The 21,870-nt window shown below is 47.8% G+C and overlaps 1 protein-coding gene across 1 annotated transcript in view; it reads left to right on the forward strand.

Moving 5' to 3' along the window:
* Nucleotides 1-21,400, forward strand: part of LOC121296270 (regulatory-associated protein of mTOR-like) — a 60,965-nt gene extending 39,565 nt beyond the window's left edge. The window contains exons 21-34 of the mRNA XM_041221611.1: nt 2,840-2,943; nt 3,223-3,400; nt 3,834-3,944; nt 5,201-5,306; nt 5,852-5,966; nt 6,081-6,205; nt 9,011-9,115; nt 11,382-11,429; nt 15,277-15,383; nt 19,322-19,449; nt 19,764-19,850; nt 20,465-20,581; nt 20,894-21,023; nt 21,309-21,400. Of these exons, the coding sequence (XP_041077545.1) occupies nt 2,840-2,943; nt 3,223-3,400; nt 3,834-3,944; nt 5,201-5,306; nt 5,852-5,966; nt 6,081-6,205; nt 9,011-9,115; nt 11,382-11,429; nt 15,277-15,383; nt 19,322-19,449; nt 19,764-19,850; nt 20,465-20,581; nt 20,894-21,023; nt 21,309-21,377 (1,530 nt within the window). The 3' untranslated portion in view covers nt 21,378-21,400. The remainder of the gene's footprint in view (nt 1-2,839; nt 2,944-3,222; nt 3,401-3,833; nt 3,945-5,200; nt 5,307-5,851; nt 5,967-6,080; nt 6,206-9,010; nt 9,116-11,381; nt 11,430-15,276; nt 15,384-19,321; nt 19,450-19,763; nt 19,851-20,464; nt 20,582-20,893; nt 21,024-21,308) is intronic.
* Nucleotides 21,401-21,870: the final 470 nt, after the last annotated feature.

The raw sequence follows: 21,870 nt of genomic DNA on the forward strand, positions 1-21,870 counted from the left end.
GTTTGTGCAAAGGCAATTAAGCAGGGATGGCTCCCTGAAGCCCCTCCATACAAAACTCTTTTTAACTTGAGCTTTGGAAATACAGCTCCACACACATGCACAATAAAGTATTTCTCCAGGATAAAACAAATTATTTCCTTGATTTGGTTACAATAGATTGAATACAGTGGATATAACAACCCTGCAGTAATTTCTCTCCAAACATTTCCCCTCCTGGTAATATTTCATTCATTTTTGTCGTTTTCTGCTCAGTTTTAGCGATCAAAGCCATTTTTTCTGCTTAGGGTAACTACACTTCAGAGCTGCTTTCTGTTCAAGACACCTAAAGGGTTTTTACAGTATCTTAAAACAGACAGACTTTCACAGAAGGCTGACATTGATCTAGACTTGAATTGTTTTAATTGGCTGGAGAGAATATACAGGAGGAAAGTACAGGGGAACGTCTCGTTCCATCACTCGCCTGCCTGCATGTTCAAACTTCAACTGGAAAAGAAAAGTTTAAAGAAAAGTTACTTCCCGACAAATCTGAGATGATCGCGTCCTTTTAAAATGTGCAAAGTCTTTTAATATCACTACGCTTCTAGGTGTGGGTGTAATGACTGAATTACAAGAATTGGAGGAGGATGGAATTGTGAAAAGTGTTCAGTACGTTCCTGGCAAGTTGTGGCTGCTGAATGATTGAACAGGAAGGAGCACTTTGAGACGTAATGGAAATGTTTATCAGAAGAGAGTCTCTCCTGGGGAGCCCTTGATGCTTTAGGGCACTGGCAAGTGAAAAGGCTTCTAGAAATAACACTGTGATGAATGAGAGATAACTATTGCTGTCCTGTACACAGGTCGGCAAATCACCCAATTCCCCATTTTAATAGTTCTTCACCAACACAGTATCACCAGCCGTTCTCTTGTCTCATCATAGAGACATATTTTAAGATATAAAGCTAATGCTGTAGTAAATCTTATTGCAGAAGGATTTTTTGCAAGTGCGTTATACAGACTTGCTTTCTGAGATGCAGGTTCTGTGGTCTTTGGTGTTTCTGTGGGGTATCCGTTCACATTGCATTGGGGCCCCACCCCTGGATGAGGAAGGAGGGATTTCTACACAGTGGGTACAGTACTCCCCTCTGCGTGTGATTTGAAAGAGGAAGGAGGGATTTCTACACAGTGGGTACAGTACTCCCCTCTGCGTGTGATTTGAAAGAGGAAGGAGGGATTTCTACACAGTGGGTACAGTACTCCCCTCTGCGTGTGATTTGAAAGAGGAAGGAGGGATTTCTACACAGTGGGTACAGTACTCCCCTCTGCGTGTGATTTGAAAGAGGAAGGAGGGATTTCTACACAGTGGGTACAGTACTCCCCTCTGCGTGTGATTTGAAAGAGGAAGGAGGGATTTCTACACAGTGGGTACAGTACTCCCCTCTGCGTGTGATTTGAAAGAGGAAGGAGGGATTTCTACACAGTGGGTACAGTACTCCCCTCTGCATGTTGACAGGGCAGTAATGTTTAGGTGGCTGACACAGAACCTCTCTGATTTGTATTTATTCAGTGTTAATACAGTAGTTAAATGTGAAAATAAATGTGTGTTACTGCGCTGTAATTGTGCATTGATAAATCTTATTCTCAACCCCTAAAGTGCAGCGCTGTGGACAAGTGCAGGAATAAATTCGGTTGTAAAAACGCCAGCTGAAGGAGGATGGGGGACAGAAAGGCGTAATAAATCAATGAAGACAGCCACTTGTGTAATTCAACTTTATTTTCACCCGGCATTGTTTATGAGAACTGGAGTACCATCAATTCCTTGTCGATAAGCAGTGTGTTCGTCCATTATAAACAGTGCAGCACATTACATAAGACTTCATTGCGCTGTTTTTAATGCCGAGCTCCTCTGAGCCTGTGAGATTCACTTATCTGTTTTTATTTCTTATTTTTCCCAGAAATATAACGCAGGATATTTCACATGTCCTAATGTGATAGAGGCTCTGGGAGTCGGGTTATAAAACACATTGCACTATATAAGAGTATATATATATATATATTATATATATATATATATATTATATATATATATATATATATATATATATATATATATATATATAAATGTTGCTAGAGGAGGGTTTTTCTGGGCAATTGGCCAAGCCCAAGACAGAAAGCACGTGTCATCCTTCTTGATGTGTCCGTGTCATGCATGTTGCTTTTCTACTGCACAGTGATAACAGCAAGCTCTGTTTCTACAGTATAGGACAGTAGTTTAGTGAATTAATAATCTCTTTGAACACTCTTTTTCATATATATTTTGTAATAAAGGCAATACACACATACATGAATTCTCCATATAATGATTAGTTTTCCCATCTGCTGGGTTAATTATTGTCGTCTATTTTTAAAGTGCAGGCAGCGCATTTTTTCTTTCAGTAATATGTAGGGTTAGATGCGTGGGATTCCCCTGTGCACAGCAATGCTAGATCATGCTAGATCAACATGTTCTTTTCACACACAAGTGTACTTAACCACTAAATACTGTCCTGATCTCCTCAAACTGCATCACCACAAGAGCGCTTTCCTGCTTGCACAGGAAATCCCCTGATTCGCATTCTCGCACCTTTGCTTCGCCTCCAAGTACAAGAAATGTACCTGATTAATTACATTGCTGCCTGCTGCCTATTGATCCTCTCACTAAAAGCAGGCTGTCCCATCGCTGCAATCGGATATCCTGGAAACGTTGCACTGAGAGAGGAGAAAGTGCTCTGGAGGAAATGGCCGAACAACATTATTTAAAGAGTGATCATGGGCAGAGACACAATGGGTCACTGTTCACTGCTCTCTCACTCTCACTCCCCAGGCCACCATGAACGCTCGGCCCCAGAGGATACTGGACTCCGGCTCCCTCACCCAGTCTGCCCCAGCCAGCCCCACCAGTAAGGGCATCCACATCCACCAGGTCGGGTGAGTGCGCTCCCAACTCTTTCATTTAAACACGGTCAGATCCTGAGCCCTCCTGTGTTAAATCTAATTTAATCAAACAAGTCCTCCATACTCAAACCCTAGAGGACAGGAATGAAAGGTTTCTTCTCTGCGTGTCCATCCTGTTCTCTCTGAGCACTGAGTCCACCGACCCACGCATGCATTCCCCTCTCACCTGTGTGTCTCCACCCCGCTGTCTGGCCCAGGCTGTGACCCTGTCCTCGCAGGACTCTGATCTCTCTTGTGTCCCCCCTGTTCCAGAGGCTCGCCCCCGATGCCAAGCACCAGCAGCTCCAGCCTGACCAACGAGGTCCCAAAGCCAGCAGGGAGAGAGCTTCCCTCGGCCCGGCCCCCCTACACTCCCACCCTGGGCGGTCAGGCGCCACACTCGCACCAGTTCACCAGGACGCGCAAAATGTTCGACAAAGGTCCAGACCAGGTACAGCCTCTCTCTTCTGTCCTTTAACACTAGCCCCTAGCCCTTACCCTCCATTCGACCCCCCCCCCCACCTCCCTACCTAAACATCCATCTCTGACTTCTGCCCAGAGCTCTCACCTCCCATCCCTCTCCTTCACCCTCCTATTAAGTTGAGAATTTGGCTACATCTGTCAACATTGACTCTAAACTATAATGTTTGTGTGCATGATCAGTCCAGGGCAATGGCAGACGTGGTAGATTTTCTGGGTTTCCAAGTTCATCACACGAAGTTAGGAGAAGTCATGAAAACTCCTGAGGAATAAACAGTGACAGTGCTAAGTCAGAGGCTTACATACTCAGTTCACACCTAGATGATAAGATGCATCTACCTTCCATCCCCATCCTCCTGACGCACCGCCCCCCGGTCCCAGTCCTGATGCTTTCTCTGTTTCAGGGTGCCGATGATGGGGACGAGGGGGTGGGGCACCGGAACTTCATCACCGCGGCGATGCAGACCGGCCTCTGTGATTGGAGCGCCAAGTACTTCGCACAGCCAGTCATGAAGGTATGAGAAGAGCAATGCAGAAAGCTGCAAGTCTCCCCTAATGAACACTTTCACACCCAGGTCACTTTTCAGGTAGAGAATAACCCATTTGAAATAGTTTGTGTCTTATTCTGATTCATATTCCTATATTAGAGGTTGATGTTCTGCACGTTTGAGTTTTATTTCCTGTGCTGTCAGTGCAGTCTGCAGTTTTGATTGAGTTTCCCTTGACCGCTATACAAGTCTGCAGAGTTTTAAACAAACAGTATCTTCTTCAGCCCTGCAATGAAACTCCTACTGCCCGTCAATACGGACCGAGCCAGTCCAGATTTTACAATGAGCTGAATCCAACCCAGTAGAGCTCAGCAGTGCTTCCTGTCACTCATCCTGGATCTGGAGCTCGCTGTAAAACCTGGACTGGCTCAGTGGTGTCTGTACTGTAGATATTTAGAGCCAGAACCTAGGAGAGCTTGGCAGTTGTCAAGGGATGCTCTGAGTCTGGAATTAAGATACATTGTGAGCTCTCGATTTTATTAAGCAAAAGTAAAAGTGAATTTTAATGCTCCCCAAAGGCACGAGATTCACTGTAATTGGCAGCCTGAGTCAATCTTAAATAATTGACCTCTGAGTGCTGCTTCATTATCGCTTGTAACCATATGGGACTGTTCCGGAAAGGAGTGAAATATTAAGGCGTTGGCACTTTGTTAAATGATGTTTGAGTTCCTGAGATTTTGCCCTGGCTTCCCAGATGAAACACATTACTTGCCTCTCTGTGCGGCACAGCATTTATTTCAATAGGATCTAAGTGATTTACTAAACAAACAAACACATTAAAAAAAAACAGTTTTTTTTTTTTTTTCCCAGACTAGAATGCTTGACCCAGTTACCTTCCGGAGCTTATTTTCATCCTAGACTGAATCGTTAAAACAGAAATTCCTTCTGCTTTGTTGTACTACACTAGCTTTTGAAAGACCGTCTTTGCTCACTGGCTTGAGACAAAGCAGTGTGTAAGAAACCACAGCGAACCAGCGATGCAGATCAGGGTGTCACTGAGCACTAGCAATGCTTTACAATCTTTACAGTCTATGTTGCCAAGTCCTTCACTTCTTTAAGAGCACCTGCAGCATGGCTCTATGTGCACGCTGTGCCGGGTAGTGACAATGAAGCTGCAGCAAGGCTCTGTGTGCACTGTGCTGGGCAGTGACAATGAAGCTGCAGTGTCTGCCCCTGCTGCTCAGTGAGGGACACACGGTGTAACCTGCTGTCTCTGTCCTCAGATCCCGGAGGAGCACGATGTGGAGAGCCACGTGAGAAAGGAGCGCGAGTGGAGATTCCTGAGGAACGCCCTGGTGAGGCGGCAGAGCCAGTGCATCACGCAGAGAGGTGAGCACGGCTGATTACTGCCTGTACTGCACTGCCCCACCCCAGCAAGAAGCAGCACAATGGAGATTTTGCAGTGTCTCTCGGAGTTCCTTGCAGGAGCAGTGGATGGAGTTGTTCCAGGATATCCCACCTCAGTGTAGGATGCCGCCCTCCTCCACCTCCCCTTGATTCAGAGCGCTGGTAGCCTGGGATGAGTCACTGCATTTAATCTGTTTCATAGTTTCTGGCTGCTGAACTTCCCAGTTCCCCCTGTGAAGTCAGACTAGAATACAAAGAGAATGGTTGAGTTCCTCAGGTCAGCCCGGCTCTTTGTATCTGCTTAACCCTGAGTGGGACGGTGCAGTGCCAGAGAGACCAATTAATATACAGAGTAAAGACATGCATGCACATACACAACACGCTCACTAACACGTTGCTGCACACACACGCACACACGTACTGGCACACACAGGACCCGGTAGTACTCACTGTGACACACGCTGTACTGGGTGGGTAGTCATCTCCGCCCTCCCTGTGCTTTTGTTCTCCCTCTCTCTGCTCTGCAGGTATAACCCGTCTGGATGACCAGATCTTCATCAACAGGAACCCCGGGGTCCCCTCAGTGGTCAAGTTCCACCCCTTCAACCCGTGCATCGCTGTGGCAGACAAGGACAGCATCTGGTAAGGGTCTGATCTGGCACGGTCATCCACAGGGATAGCGAGTCACAGTGAAGCACAGTGAGCAGCTCCCTAACCCCAAGCTCTCTGTCCCTTTCCCCCCTCCGACACACACAGTTTCTGGGACTGGGAGAAGGGAGAGAAGCTGGATTATTTCTACAATGGGAACCCTCGCTACACCCGGATCACTGCCATGGAGTATCTCAATGGGCATGACTGCTCTCTGCTGCTCACAGCTACAGGTAAGGGAGAGCTCGATGAGGAACACACCTGCGCAGGTAAACCAGAGAGCAGCGGGCATGTGAATCGCTGTGATAGCTGTGTGGGGAAATAACTCCATTTAGATCCACGGTCCATTCCGTGCTTTACAAACCCACCAGTCCCGGGTGCTGGGCAACCTACCATTTTAACAGGACAGGTATTGTCTATTGTATTGTCTGTGTCAGCACCTTGCTGGGTGATTTAAAATCAATAAACAAAGAGCTAAAATGTTTGTATTTGTGGAGGTGTTAATATATGTGTTCAATAAAGCCCTCGAAGACAGTTATACCTTCTTTTGTTATCTTCTTTTTTTTGCCTTTCGGCAGGCGTGGGGGCGGTGAGGAAACTCAATTTTGATCAAACTTAAAAAGTTGCACAACCCTAATAAGTGGCACATCCAGCTACAGTATTTGTGTAAAGAATACTGCAGTGGCAAGAGCCTGGTTTCAAACACACAGTTTTGAGGAGCTGTGGATCAGAACACACGTTCACTCTGAGAGCCAGAGGGACACGGCACTGAGGAGCTGTGGATCAGAACACACGTTCACTCTGAGAGCCAGAGGGACACGGCACTGAGGAGCTGTGGATCAGAACACACGTTCACTCTGAGAGCCAGAGGGACACGGCACTGAGGAGCTGTGGATCAGAACACACGTTCACTCTGAGAGCCAGAGGGACACGGCACTGAGGAGCTGTGGATCAGAACACACGTTCACTCTGAGAGCCAGAGGGACACGGCACTGAGGAGCTGTGGATCAGAACACACGTTCACTCTGAGAGCCAGAGGGACACGGCACTGAGGAGCTGTGGATCAGAACACACGTTCACTCTGAGAGCCAGAGGGACACGGCACTGAGGAGCTGTGGATCAGAACACACATTCACTCTGAGAGCCAGAGGGATTCAGCACTGGCCAGAGGAAGGCGCTCCACTGCCCTGTAGAGGAGCTGCTTTGCTCCCTGCTAGTGAAACCCTCTGTGTGAGTGAGTGTGGTGATGAATTGCTAATCAGCCTGTTCGCTAGCACAGTAAAGATGGTTGCCTGGGGCTCATTCCGTGTTCTGTGGGTTGGAATTAGTTCTGTATAAATTACAACAGGCTTGTTTTCTGGCTGCCTGTTTCACCCACCACCCTGGGCATCTGTGCCCAAGGAAGGAGTTCAATTCTGCTGAATCACAGGGCAAACAAGCGAGTGTGTGTGATGAGCGGTGCAGGCAGGCAGACCTGCTGTTAGATGCACTCTTGGGCTGCAGTTTGATATGGAACAGTTGTTCCCAGACTTTTTTTTGTGAAAAAAAAATAGCAACCTTTAAACTGCAACAGATCTTTCTTTTGGGCTACAGTGCGGTGTTCTGTTTGGAGCAGGTGGAGTGAGTCGATGCTGGGACGTTGTTAAGAGCTGCAGAGCCAGTCCAGTGCGTGAGATGCTGTACTGTAGCAGAAGGCAACAGGGCTGTGCAGCGGGTCCGAGGCTGTGCTCTCAATCTTTTCATAAATCAATCAATCAATCAAACAGTCAATCAGTCTTTATTTTATATAGCCCCATTCACTAGAGCACCATCACAAAGCGCTTTACAAGAAAAATAATGCATAATACATTAAATACAGGGCTAGGATCTGAAAAGAAAACATTGTGGATGTGTCAAATAATATCCTCAGCGCTCGGCTTCATTGCACTTCTTAGTTTTAATGCAGAAACAAACCAGCTTCCTCACTGTGTTCGTTTTGTAATTGATTTTTAAGCTTAGTGTTTCTCAGTCTTCAAGCTTGCTAATTGAAATTTAGATCCGCTCAGACACTGAGACGCACTGTCTAACATTTCCATTAACTTCATGTGAGTGGGCATACATTAGTCAATCTGGTATTTGGTTGGAAGACTTTCATGCATTTTGTTATGTTAATTAAGATACATTTTAAATAAAAACGTTTCTAATTCACTGTAATGATTTTGTATCTTGGGCATTGGGGATTTCACTGAATGTTAAAGCCCACAATTGCAAATCCCTGAGTTAATCCCGGAGCAGTGCAGTGTGCTGCACTGGTAAGACACTGCCTCGACGCAGAGTGCTGCAGGTCTGAGTGATGATTGCAGGATCTCTGCATGCGCCAGGGCTTTGCCTGTGTCCGGTAACTGCAGTGAAAGGCTGTTTTTAGTATCTTGAGGTCTCTCGTTAGCACCAGTGTGCAGCCTGAAGCAGTCCCTTGTAGTGCCCCCCTGACTCCCCACAAGCAAACCTTATCAGTGGGAAGAAACTTTGAGCTCATCTTTTCATGTACAGTTTTGAGAAGGCTTAGCTCGGCTCAGCTCTCTAATCATTGCAGCTTACCGAGAGGGGCTGTGCTCCAAGCCCCTGGGCTGGAGACAGCAATTAGTTTGCTCTGCGATTCTTAAATTTAATGAGAAGGATGTGTTCCTGTCTAGAGAGAGGAGAGTAAGTGATATTCTGTGATACAGTATAAGAGGAGATGAGGCACCAGGGCTCCCCTGGAGTGATTGCAGTTAACTCTTTTGCTATGGAGAGGTTTGCTAAGTGCTAATAAGAGACTTCACATGTCAATAGAGGTTGTGACGCACAACAGATCAGTAACCCTGCAGCCTTGCCCTCCAGCTGGGGAGTTCGTTTGCACTTGTTTGTAAGTCTCATGTTGGTCTCCTCAGTTTCTTTGTTAGGTGTGAGTGGGTGGGTTGGCTCCCTGAGGGTTCTTCCCGTTGCTCTCTCTGATGACGCTGTGTCTCTCTCTCTCTCTCTCTCTCTCTCTCTCTCTCTCTCTCTCTCTCTCTGTCTAGATGACGGGGCTCTCCGTGTCTGGAAAAACTTTGCAGATCTGGAGAGGAACCCCGAGATGGTCACGGCCTGGCAGGGTCTGTCCGACATGCTGCCCACCACCAGAGGTCAGTGTTCTGCCCCCACCAGTTACCCACTGTGCTGTGTCAGAGTGCGCTCGTGTGTACCTGAGCACTGGCGCATCATTCGGATCGCCTCTTCTTTTCAAAGAAAGCTGCTGTGCTTTTTCACTATGGAGATGACGTTTCCTGTCAAATCTGTATTAAAAGCTTTAAAAGCCTCAAGAATCACATTAAAACGCACGGCAGTGTAGCCACTGATCAGGAATTAATCACATGGGTTAGAACGGGATGTGTTGTCTCTCCATGCTGAGACATCACGGATCTCTAAAATGTGAATGCGCTCTCCAGTATTACTGCAGTCTGAATGCTCACCTACCCACAATTTCACCTTCTGGATTACAGCGGTGTAATACCTTTGCTTTTCAGAGCTGTTTCAAAGAGATTTATGTATTTGATATATATTTATATTGTTCATATATATATTTTTTCTATATGTTTGCGTTGCTTTCTAGCTCTGGATGCGATTCCAGACCTATCATCTAAACCCATTTTGTTTCCTCTTGCAGAGGCACAACAGTTTATTTGCTCCATCAAACAGAGTAAGACAACAGTTTTGCAGTAGCAACTTCACGTAAGAGCGCTTGATCACTTCACAAGCTGAGCTCCAGCAGGGCACCCAACACAGCCTCCCTAGCCTTTGAGACGTGTCAGTTACACAGGAGAATCGAGATAAGAGTCAACAGATAAGAGTGGGGTACGCTGCTCCCTGCTAATCTCTCTGCAGAGTGAGTCCCCAAAGAGGGAGAGAGAGAAAGGAAGGAAGGAAGGAAAGAGGCAGAGGAGTGGACAGAAGGCAGTAGGGGTTATGGGAGAGCCGTACTCTGGCAGGGCCCAGCTTGCACCTCCACAAGAATCACTTGCAAATTAAACTCTGGGTGCTACACTGTGCTGGAGCAGGCATTACTGCTAAATATAACTGAGCTGTAAGTGAAGACTGGGAGGCCCCAGATCTGAATAAGAGGCTGTGTGGTCCAGTAGTTAAAGAAAAGGGCTTGTAACCAGTAGGTCCCCTGTTCAGATCCCGGCTCACTCACTGTGTGACCCTGAGCAAGTCACTGAACTTCCTTGTGCTCTGTCTTTCGGGTGAGACGTTGTTGTAAGTGACTCTGCAGCTGATGCACAGTTCACACACCCTAGTCTCTGTCAGTCGCCGTGGATAAAGGCTTCTGCTAAATAAGCAAATATTAATAACACCGGCGGTTGGTAGTCGTATGTGTGAAACAGTGCCAGAGGATTGCAAAGAGCTTTTTTCTTTTGTCATGTCAGGCCTGGGAAACACTATAATGCTCTTCTGCAGTAATGCCATAGGTGCGTGTGTAGACAACAAGGACACATGTTGTATGTCAGTAATTGCCATAAAGGGGTTCCGTTGTGTTACAAGCCAGTTCTGTTGTTGAAAAACGGATATTGTGTGGGTGCTGATACTTCAGCAATTTTAAATGATTATTATAACCTTTAGCATACTTTTACATGCAGGCACAGCTGTGCCAATATAGATAAAGATGGCCTTGCACACAAAATGAACAATGCCTCACACAAGAAACTTGGAATTCACTGAACCTGTCAAAAAGAGCAAGTCCAGATATGGCACGAGTTGTATAGTCCTGTTGTAAGAAATGTGGTAGGTGTTTTCTGCATGAACAGCTTGAAAAGAGGCTGCAACGAAGCAGTCTTTGTATTTGTGATTTTTGCCTGAAGCTTCACTCTGTGCGTTGCACACTGTAGTTCTATTATTAAACAAAGTAAAACCATCTTGGAAGAATTTGTTGCGTGTTTTTTGTGCAAGAAAGAAGGCATACATAGATTTCCAGTAGAGTAGAGATCACCTTTACCATAGTGGGGATATTATCTAAATGAAAATAATATATATATATTTCTGTCTTCCATTTACTCATCCATAACGTTAAGCTTGAGGAAAATTCAAGTCATTTTTGACGTTTCTGGGGAGAAATGGCTTGTAGTTTGACCTTGTTTTTCCCTCCTTACCCAGGCGGTGTGGTGGTGTTTTTAACAGATATAACAGATAGTCTGTTGTGCTACACCCTTCGGTGTGTTTGTTGTGAGGCTCTCTCTGCCTGTCTTGTGATGTGTGTTTGAGGCCTGACGGGGCCAGGTTGGGGTTGTGCGTGCATGCGTGCGTGTGTGTGTGTGGATGCACCCCTGTGTTTTTTCTTGCTGCTTGTTTAACGCTGTGCCCCCCTGTCCCTGAGCAGACCCCCTGAACGCCCCATCTGCTCCTCCTCCCTCGCAGGTCTGCCCCGAAGAGTTTCAATCCATCTTGACAGGAGTAAGCAGGGAGGTGAGTGCTTCCATCTTCTCTCCCACTCTCGCTCACTCTCAACACTGCTTGGTTTCCATGGTAAACAGGCCTGTCCCACCCTCTTTGCTCCCAGCATTCCCTCTGGTCCACCTCCGCTTCACCAATACCATCTCGCTTTGAAAACCACGTCCCATCCCAGCCTTTTTGTTCTTATTTGCTTGAATGTATTTGTTCTAAATGAACAGTCAGTATCAATAGGGGTTATGCGTAGCCTCATGCAGAGCTGGATCATCCCAAGAGGGGGTGGGTAAGAGAGGAGTTGGGCAGAACCTAATGGATGAGACTCTAGGGACTGTGATTTCCTTGGGGGTTGCCCCTCGCTCGTGTGTGTGCGCTGCGAGCAAGCTGTTATCGCACTGGAAATGTCCTCAAGTTGCACTGGAGCATCCATCAGATTTAAAGCAGTGCCCAAGTAAAAAAAAAAAAATCCGTCAAAGTTAGTGCCAGCCCGTCTCTGATACACAGGACAGGAGAGTTAGTGCCAGCCTGTCTGACCCACGGGACAGGAGAGTTAGTGCCAGCCCGTCTCTGATACACGGGACAGGAGAGTTAGTGCCCTCCCATCTCTGACCCACGGGACAGGAGAGTTAGTGCCAGCCCGTCTGACCCACGGGACAGGAGTGTTAGTGCCAGCCCGTCTCTGATACACGGGACAGAAGAATTAGTGCCAGCCCATCTCTGATACACGGGACAGGAGAATTAGTGCCAGCCCATCTCTGATACACAGGACAGGAGAGTTAGTGCCAGCCCATCTCTGATACACAGGACAGGAGAGTTCATGCTAGCCCATCTCTGATACACGGGACAGGAGAGTTAGTGCCAGCCCATCTCTGATACACAGGACAGGAGAGTTCGTGCTAGCCCATCTCTGATACACAGGACAGGAGAGTTAGTGCCAGCCCATCTCTGATACACAGGACAGGAGAGTTCGTGCTAGCCCATCTCTGATACACAGGACAGGAGAGTTAGTGCCAGCCCATCTCTGATACACAGGACAGGAGAGTTCGTGCCAGCCCATCTCTGATACACAGGACAGGAGAGTTAGTGCCAGCCCATCTCTGATACACAGGACAGGAGAGTTCGTGCCAGCCCATCTCTGATACACAGGACAGGAGAGTTAGTGCCAGCCCATCTCTGATACACAGGAGAGGAGAGTTAGTGCCAGCCCATCTCTGATACACGGGACAGGAGAGTTCGTGCTAGCCCATCTCTCATACACAGGACAGGAGAGTTAGTGCCAGCCCATCTCTGATATACAGGACAGGAGAGTTCGTGCTAGCCCATCTCTGATACACGGGACAGGAGAGTTAGTGCCAGCCCATCTCTGATACACAGGACAGGAGAGTTCGTGCCAGCCCATCTCTGATACACAGGACAGGAGAGTTCGTGCTAGCCCATCTCTGATACACGGGACAGGAGAGTTAGTGCCAGCCCATCTCTGATACACAGGACAGGAGAGTTCGTGCTAGCCCATCTCTGATACACGGGACAGGAGAGTTAGTGCCAGCCCATCTCTGATACACAGGACAGGAGAGTTCCTGCTAGCCCATCTCTGATACATGGGACAGGAGAGTTAGTGCCAGCCCATCTCTGATACACAGGACAGGAGAGTTCGTGCTAGCCCATCTCTGATACACGGGACAGGAGAGTTAGTGCCAGCCCATCTCTGATACACAGGACAGGAGAGTTCATGCTAGCCCATCTCTGATACACGGGACAGGAGAGTTAGTGCCAGCCCATCTCTGATACACGGGACAGGAGAGTTAGGAGCCGGCATGCCTCTGTTGCAGTACAGAACATGAAGAATTAAAGCGACTGACCACAATACAACTTCATTAGCTTGTCCTGATCTGATTTAAGACATTAGCCTATGTTTCTATTAATATGTGGAATGTGGGACAGATTGAGGCTGTTAGTTTTGTTAACCATTTCCGCGGGGAGCTGCTGCTGCTGCTTCCTCTCGGCTCCGGTTTGCGTGTGAAAGTCAGAGTGATGGATGAATAAAAATGGCTTCCATACACAGGAGCGGGCTGGAGATGCGTGATTATTAACACAGTGCTTAATGAAGGAAAGTAAATATTCATCAGAACAAGCTCATCGTGTTAGCCTCTACCTGTTAGCGCACTGCGGCAGCATGGCAGCAGTGAGGCAAGAGGCAGGATAGGGGCAGGGGCAGGGGCAGGGGGCAAGGGGTAGTACTGGGCAGGGGGAGCACAGCCACAGTGTACGAAGGTCAAAATGTTCAGTGGCAGCAGAGTTGTGTATCGGTGACGTTTGTGTAAGAGTGCGTGGGGTTCGTTAGCCGGCTGTCGGCCATGACTGAGAAACAGTGTGGCATTAAACATCACTGCACAGGATAGGGCTAGAAGCTGCCCGCATCTCTCTGACTTTTAAGCACTTTTGCTAACTTATTTGGTAGTAAACAGTAATTAGTTGGCATCTTGAATGCAAACCACAAACCAGAGGGTTCAAACAAGAGTGTCTTCCCAAGTGGTGCAGTCGAGAGGCAAGGACTTTTTTGGTATAAATACTGAAAAGCAATAATTAAAAACACCATCAGCGCAGAGTTGTGCAAATAGTTGTCCCCCTCTGTGCAAATGAACAGGTTTTGCTGTGAGGATTAGTGCGTGCGTGCATGTGTGCGTGCGTGTGCGTGTGTGTGTGTGTGTGTGTGTGTGTGTGTGTGTGTGTGCACAGCATTCTCCTGGGGGGAATGGCAGATGAGATTGAGCATGGTACACAACGCTGTGCCTTTTTCTTTCTCTCAAATACCTAGCTGTTAAATACCAGTATTTATTTTTTCCCTGCTAAAGATGTGGCGCGCTGAAGCATCCCGAGTCTCCACTTCAGCTGTCAGAGGGCCGCATTAAAAGGCTTCTGGAGTGAGAAACCCTGTGATCATTTATTATTGATTTTAGCAAAGAACGGGGAGCTGTAAACTCAGCAGCCCTGCAAACAGTGACAGCTGTGTCAAGTATTAATGAGTAAAACTCTTCTGGAACTGGAGTGCACAGGTCTGAGCTGCAAGGAATTGGAGAAACAGACCAGTGATTATCTAAATACGTGATCATTATTATTATTAATATCAGAGAAAGGTTCTATAATTCAATATCCAAATGTTGTTGCAGCAATTGAGCTGGTGAACAGTGATCTTTCCTTTAGCACCCAGAATGAGAGAGAGAGAGAGAGAGAGAGAGAGGGAGAGAGAGGGAGAGAGAGGGAGGGAGGGCGGGCAGATGGTACAGTGGAATGAATCGACAGCCCAGGACTGACTTGAGTAACCAGGCAGATGAGTGTGGTAATTTCCAGCTCAGCACTGTGCTCTACAAAGAAGTGAGGGACTGGATTATTAAGAAGGCTTGGGGTAACACTGCTCCTTGCTGTGTGTGTAAAGAAAGGGACGACAGTCCCTCACAAGCTGAATGTTTATCGCTCCCTCTCTGCCATAACGACAGGTCCTGGGCTGCTTCTCCGTGGATTCAGTAGGATTTCTGAGTACGAAGGGGGAGAAGTTGTTCGCTATCAAATATGTTTTAAGTGCAGTTTATTATTTATCAGAAGGCTATTTCTGGAGCCTCCATTTGAGAGGGCTGTGTTTGTTTCCATGCCTAACCTTCCAGTTATGACTTCCAGTTAATGAAAGAGAGTTTGTGAATTCTGCAGGCAGGGTATTCGCATCTTGTTCGGAGTGGGTACAGTATACTGCTGGTGTGCTCTGAGGAAGCAGAGTGGTTCGCTGAATCAGCCCGTTTAGTCTAGCCCAGTGTTGTGTGTCATGGTAAAGTGTGGGAGTGTGGGGGTACAGTGATGGTTTGTTTCCTCTCAGGCTCTGGCATGGTGGTGGACTGGGAGCAGGAGGCGGGGCTGCTCATAACGTCCGGAGATGTCCGGGTCATTCGAATCTGGGACACAGACCGGGAGATGAAGATACAGGTACGCCAGCGGGCTGCACTCTGCAGTGCGGCAGTCAACACAGTTCTGGAAGTGAATGCCAAAGGGATGGGGTCTCTCTGATATTAATACAAATAGAAATGCAGAAAATGATCTGGGAAAAAATGCACACGGTCTTTCCCGCTGTCTTCTAATGTCATACTACATATATATATATATATATATATATATATATATATATATATATATATATATATATATATATATATATTTGTGGATACCACAGAGGTTTTCTTCCAGCCCCTAGACCCGGCCCAGGTTAATGTCAGTATTCAATTAGAAGACTGATTGATGTCCCATCCTTGTGACTTCTTCCTCCCAGTTCTGTTGGAACTCATGCATGATAATTAAACAGTCCATGTGCATGTTCAGGAACAGTTTGTCTTTCTCTGTCACTGGGGCTGCATGTTTATTCATCAGAAGAATAGATCACATTAAAACAGACTGGCTTTACTTTGAGCTTACAGAAATCTCCTGCATTTGGGGACCAGTTGATGTTTAATACTTTGAAAGGGTGAGATGCAGCAGTCCCTATCCAACCGGAAATGAGATACAGCAATAGTGTCTTATTGAAAGTCACTTCTGTAGCTTCTCAGTCATCTAGCCTCAGGGTTTGACGAATCCACCTTAACCCAATCCTATTCTTACACTAGCTGCAACTTATTTTATTTTTCATTTTTTATTCTAAAAATGTACTCTGACACATGCAATTTTCAAGTCTTCTTAAATTGTCTGGTGCCAGCGATCTGAGAGTGACGAGACCTTTTTCAAAGCAGCGATTTTAAGTCTTGCCTGTAAGAGATCTGCTGACCGGTCGCTCCTAAATGGTACCTGAACATGGCAGAATAAGGAGGTTCTGTCCAGGCTGGGTGCTGGGGGAGTGGGATTGCCCCACCCTGATTAGCGTGGAGCTGTGGAAGGGATTGCCCCACCCTGATTAGCGTGGAGCTGTGGAAGGGATTGCCCCACCCTGATTAGCGTGGAGCTGTGGAAGGGATTGCCCCACCCTGATTAGCGTGGAGCTGTGGAAGGGATTGCCCCACCCTGATTAGCGTGGAGCTGTGGAAGGGATTGACCCACCCTGATTAGCGTGGAGCTGTGGAAGGGATTGCCCCACCCTGATTAGCGTGGAGCTGTGGAAGGGATTGCCCCACCCTGATTAGCGTGGAGCTGTGGAAGGGATTGACCCACCCTGATTAGCGTGGAGCTGTGGAAGGGATTGACCCACCCTGATTAGCGTGGAGCTGTGGAAGGGATTGCCCCACCCTGATTAGCGTGGAGCTGTGGAAGGGATTGCCCCACCCTGATTAGCGTTGAGCTGTGGAAGGGATTGCCCCACCCTGATTAGCGTGGAGCTGTGGAAGGGATTGCCCCACCCTGATTAGCGTGGAGCTGTGGAAGGGATTGCCCCACCCTGATTAGCGTGGAGCTGTGGAAGGGATTGTCCAGGTTTGATTAGCGTGGAGCTGTGGGAGGGATTGACCCACCCTGATTAGCGTGGAGCTGTGGAAGGGATTGCCCCACCCTGATTAGCGTGGAGCTGTGGAAGGGATTGACCCACCCTGATTAGCGTGGAGCTGTGGAAGGGATTGCCCCACCCTGATTAGCGTGGAGCTGTGGAAGGGATTGTCCCGCCCTGATTAGCGTGGAGCTGTGGAAGGGATTGACCCACCCTGATTAGCGTGGAGCTGTGGAAGGGATTGCCCCACCCTGATTAGCGTGGAGCTGTGGAAGGGATTGACCCACCCTGATTAGCGTGGAGCTGTGGAAGGGATTGCCCCACCCTGATTAGCGTGGAGCTGTGGAAGGGATTGCCCCACCCTGATTAGCGTGGAGCTGTGGAAGGGATTGCCCCACCCTGATTAGCGTGGAGCTGTGGAAGGGATTGCCCCACCCTGATTAGCGTGGAGCTGTGGAAGGGATTGCCCCACCCTGATTAGCGTGGAGCTGTGGAAGGGATTGCCCCACCCTGATTAGCGTGGAGCTGTGGAAGGGATTGCCCCACCCTGATTAGCGTGGAGCTGTGGAAGGGATTGTCCAGTCCTGATTGGCGTTGAGCTGTGGAAGGGATTGTCCAGGTTTGATTAGCATGGAGCTGTGGAAGGGATTGCCCAGTCCTGATTGGCGTTGAGCTGTGGAAGGGATTGTCCAGGTTTGATTAGCATGGAGCTGTGGAAGGGATTGTCCAGGTTTGATTAGCATGGAGCTGTGGAAGGGATTGTCCAGGTTTGATTAGCGTGGAGCTGTGGAAGGGATTGTCCAGGTTTGATTAGCGTGGAGCTGTGGAAGGGATTGCCCCACCCTGATTAGCGTGGAGCTGTGGAAGGGATTGCCCCACCCTGATTAGCGTGGAGCTGTGGAAGGGATTGCCCCACCCTGATTAGCGTGGAGCTGTGGAAGGGATTGCCCCACCCTGATTAGCGTGGAGCTGTGGAAGGGATTGCCCCACCCTGATTAGCGTGGAGCTGTGGAAGGGATTGCCCCACCCTGATTAGCGTGGAGCTGTGGAAGGGATTGCCCCACCCTGATTAGCGTGGAGCTGTGGAAGGGATTGCCCCACCCTGATTAGCGTGGAGCTGTGGAAGGGATTGTCCCACCCTGATTAGCGTGGAGCTGTGGAAGGGATTGTCCAGGTTTGATTAGCGTGGAGCTGTGGAAGGGATTGTCCAGGTTTGATTAGCGTTGAGCTGTGGAAGGGATTGTCCAGGTTTGATTAGCGTTGAGCTGTGGAAGGGATTGTCCAGGTTTGATTAGCGTTGAGCTGTGGAAGGGATTGTCCAGGTTTGATTAGCATGGAGCTGTGGAAGGGATTGTCCAGGTTTGATTAGCATGGAGCTGTGGAAGGGATTGTCCAGGTTTGATTAGCATGGAGGTGTGGAAGGGATTGTCCAGGTTTGATTAGCGTTGAGTTGTGGAAGGGATTGTCCAGGTTTGATTAGCATGGAGGTGTGGAAGGGATTGTCCAGGTTTGATTAGCGTTGAGCTGTGGAAGGGATTGTCCAGGTTTGATTAGCATGGAGGTGTGGAAGGGATTGTCCAGGTTTGATTAGCGTTGAGCTGTGGAAGGGATTGTCCAGGTTTGATTAGCGTTGAGTTGTGGAAGGGATTGTCCAGGTTTGATTAGCATGGAGGTGTGGAAGGGATTGTCCAGTCCTGATTGGCGTTGAGCTGTGGAAGGGATTGTCCAGGTTTGATTAGCATGGAGGTGTGGAAGGGATTGTCCAGTCCTGATTGGCGTTGAGCTGTGGAAGGGATTGTCCAGGTTTGATTAGCATGGAGGTGTGGAAGGGATTGTCCAGTCCTGATTGGCGTTGAGCTGTGGAAGGGATTGTCCAGGTTTGATTAGCATGGAGGTGTGGAAGGGATTGTCCAGGTTTGATTAGCATGGAGGTGTGGAAGGGATTGTCCAGGTTTGATTAGCGTTGAGCTGTGGAAGGGATTGTCCAGGTTTGATTAGCGTTGAGTTGTGGAAGGGATTGTCCAGGTTTGATTAGCGTTGAGTTGTGGAAGGGATTGTCCAGGTTTGATTAGCGTTGAGTTGTGGAAGGGATTGTCCAGGTTTGATTAGCGTTGAGCTGTGGAAGGGATTGTCCAGGTTTGATTAGCATGGAGGTGTGGAAGGGATTGTCCAGGTTTGATTAGCATGGAGGTGTGGAAGGGATTGTCCAGTCCTGATTAGCGTTGAGCTGTGGAAGGGATTGTCCAGGTTTGATTAGCATGGAGGTGTGGAAGGGATTGTCCAGGTTTGATTAGCATGGAGGTGTGGAAGGGATTGTCCAGGTTTGATTAGCGTTGAGCTGTGGAAGAGATTGCCCAGTCCTGATTGGCGTTGAGCTGTGGAAGGGATTGTCCAGGTTTGATTAGCATGGAGCTGTGGAAGGGCTCCACTGACCTTTCTCCTGTCTCTGCTTCATCCCCAGGACATCCCGACTGGTGCAGACAGCTGTGTGACCAGCCTGTCCTGCGACTCTCGGCGCTCCCTGATCGCCGCGGGCCTGGGGGATGGATCTGTGCGCGTCTACGACAGGAGGATGGGCCCCAACGAATGGTAACGCTCATTTTACCAAATAATTGCCTCTGGTTGCATCACTCAATATGCTGTTTGGAAGAGCCTTTGTGTAAAGCTGTGAGGCGGAATCTTGTCCCATAAGGTGGGTTTAGGATCCCTCTAGTGGGTTATCCCTGAGTGGGTGCCAGTTTCTGGTATAAGATCTTTCTTGTGGCCCCCTTACCCACATACAGTATGGCAGGCCTGCACCATCAGGGTCTTGGTCAATAATACAAACAAGCTGATTGACAAGGACACCAGTGTGATATCTCTGTGTGATCTCCCTGTCTGTGTGTCTCTGTGTGACCACGCAGCCGCGTGGTGACGTACCGCGAACACAGCGCCTGGGTGGTGAAGGTACACCTGCAGAAGCAGACTGAAGGGAACATCGTCAGTGTCAGGTACAAGCTTACCATGCCTTACCGTGTGTGTGTGTGTGTGTGTGTGTGCGCACGCATTTGAGGGGGGGGGGGACTGGCTTTTATGTGCTCCTTATTTTTTATTTATAATGTTATTTAGCTTTCTCTTGCTCACATAGCAGCAGATGGTCCCATGGTCCTTACGAATAGCAAATGATACAGTGCATTTCTCCACTAAGATACACTTTATATACAGAACGGATACAAACTGTGCTGGCCCAGGGGACCTTGTTTAAACTAATGTTTTGTGTTCTTCCTAAATATTGATCATTGTGTTACAAATAGATGCATACAGTATTTGAATGTAACTTTGTCAGTTAATTGCTTATGTAAATTGCTGTTAATTGCACAGTGTTTGCCATTTATCTCTAACATGCATGCATTACCATTTTGAGTAGAAGTCGGGTGCTTTTGTATATATATTCCCAGTTGTGAGGACCAGAATGGTTTTATCTTCAGTCCTTTGAACAGTGTTATGGAAGTTCATTCCAGTAATGCTGCCATTAGCTCACTGTACATGCCTTGGTATTACCTAGATTGACACTAATCCCTTGTGACTACAACTCGCTAAGCTCCCTCTGTGTTCTCTGCTCCAGTGTGAATGGAGACGTGCGCTTCTTCGAGCTTCGAATGCCCGACTCTGTGAATGTGCTGCAGACAGTGAAGGGGCTGACAGCACTGGACATCCACCCACAAGCTAACCTGTTTGCCTGGTAAGCAGAGTCTGCTGTGAGTAAAGGGAGCTGTGTGAGCTGAGACAGTGTGATCTATTGGTTACAGAGGAGGGAGGCAGTGTGGTGTAGTGATTAGAGCTGATGGACTGAGTAGGAGCAGTGTGACTCGGTGGTTGTAGCTGAGGGACTGGGAAGGAGGTAGTGCGGATCCAGAGCTGAGGCACTCTGATCTCAAGCCAGGTTAGAGCTGGGACTGCAGTAGGAGGTAGTGAAGCCATTCTGAATCAGCACAGTGCAGAACGGGAACAGTGTTCCAGTCTCATGAGTGTCTCTTCTCATTCCCCTCACCAGCGGCTCTATGAACCAGTTCATCGCTGTGTACAACTCCAGCGGAGATGTCATCAGCAACATCAAATACTACGACGGGTTCATGGGACAGCGAATCGGTGCCATCAGCTGCCTGGCCTTCCATCCGTACTGGGTACTGAAACTTTGTTTTACTGCCGTTCATTATCATCATTGGCATTTCAAGCAGCAGTGCCACGTAGCAGCACGTCCACGTCAATTCTAGTACTTAATGCAAGAAATGAGAGCGCTGCCGTAATGCACGAAGAGTATATATAAATATATATATATATATAAAAAGTAAGTATAAAGAATAAACAGATGGCAACTTTGTAACTAATTGGTAATATGTTGTTTTAATGGTAATGTTTAAAGTGAATGCACAGAGAACAGGGGCTTATGATGTGTTTTTGTTTGATAGCCCCACTTGGCAGTTGGCAGCAATGACTACTACATGTCCATCTACTCTGCGGAGAAGAGGATGAGATAACGGCAGAAAGGACTCACCTCGGAAGCTCCTCAAGCAGTGGTGTCAATTCCTATTGTATATATCCAATTCCCAACTTGACTGTCCAGTGATGGCTGCTGCTACTTAATACTTGAGTCTTTATTACTATAGTATATTGTTAGATCCACGTTGGGCTTCTGATCATAGACTTGGCTGTGCTGAGATGTGTATGTGTGTGTGTACATAGAATTGCAGACAGACATTAGAAACCTATTTTAGACCTCGCCCCTGTGGGATTTGCTCTTTTTAAATAGTCCTCCTGGTGTGTCTCCAGAGCTAGTGCAGAGCAGGGGTCCTCGGGATCCCCCGAGAGTCATACTTTTTATTGCAACCTGGTTGCCTGAATATAATAATGTATTTTTGTACAATAGTCTGACGAGGCCCACATAATAACTGTCAAGGATGTTTTTTTAACAGTTTTCTGCCAGCCCTGTTTTATCCACTCAGGAAAGCACCGCAGCTTTAAAACCCGAAA

This window comes from Polyodon spathula, chromosome 21 (genome assembly GCF_017654505.1).
Source record: "Polyodon spathula isolate WHYD16114869_AA chromosome 21, ASM1765450v1, whole genome shotgun sequence".
NCBI lineage: Eukaryota > Metazoa > Chordata > Actinopteri > Acipenseriformes > Polyodontidae > Polyodon > Polyodon spathula.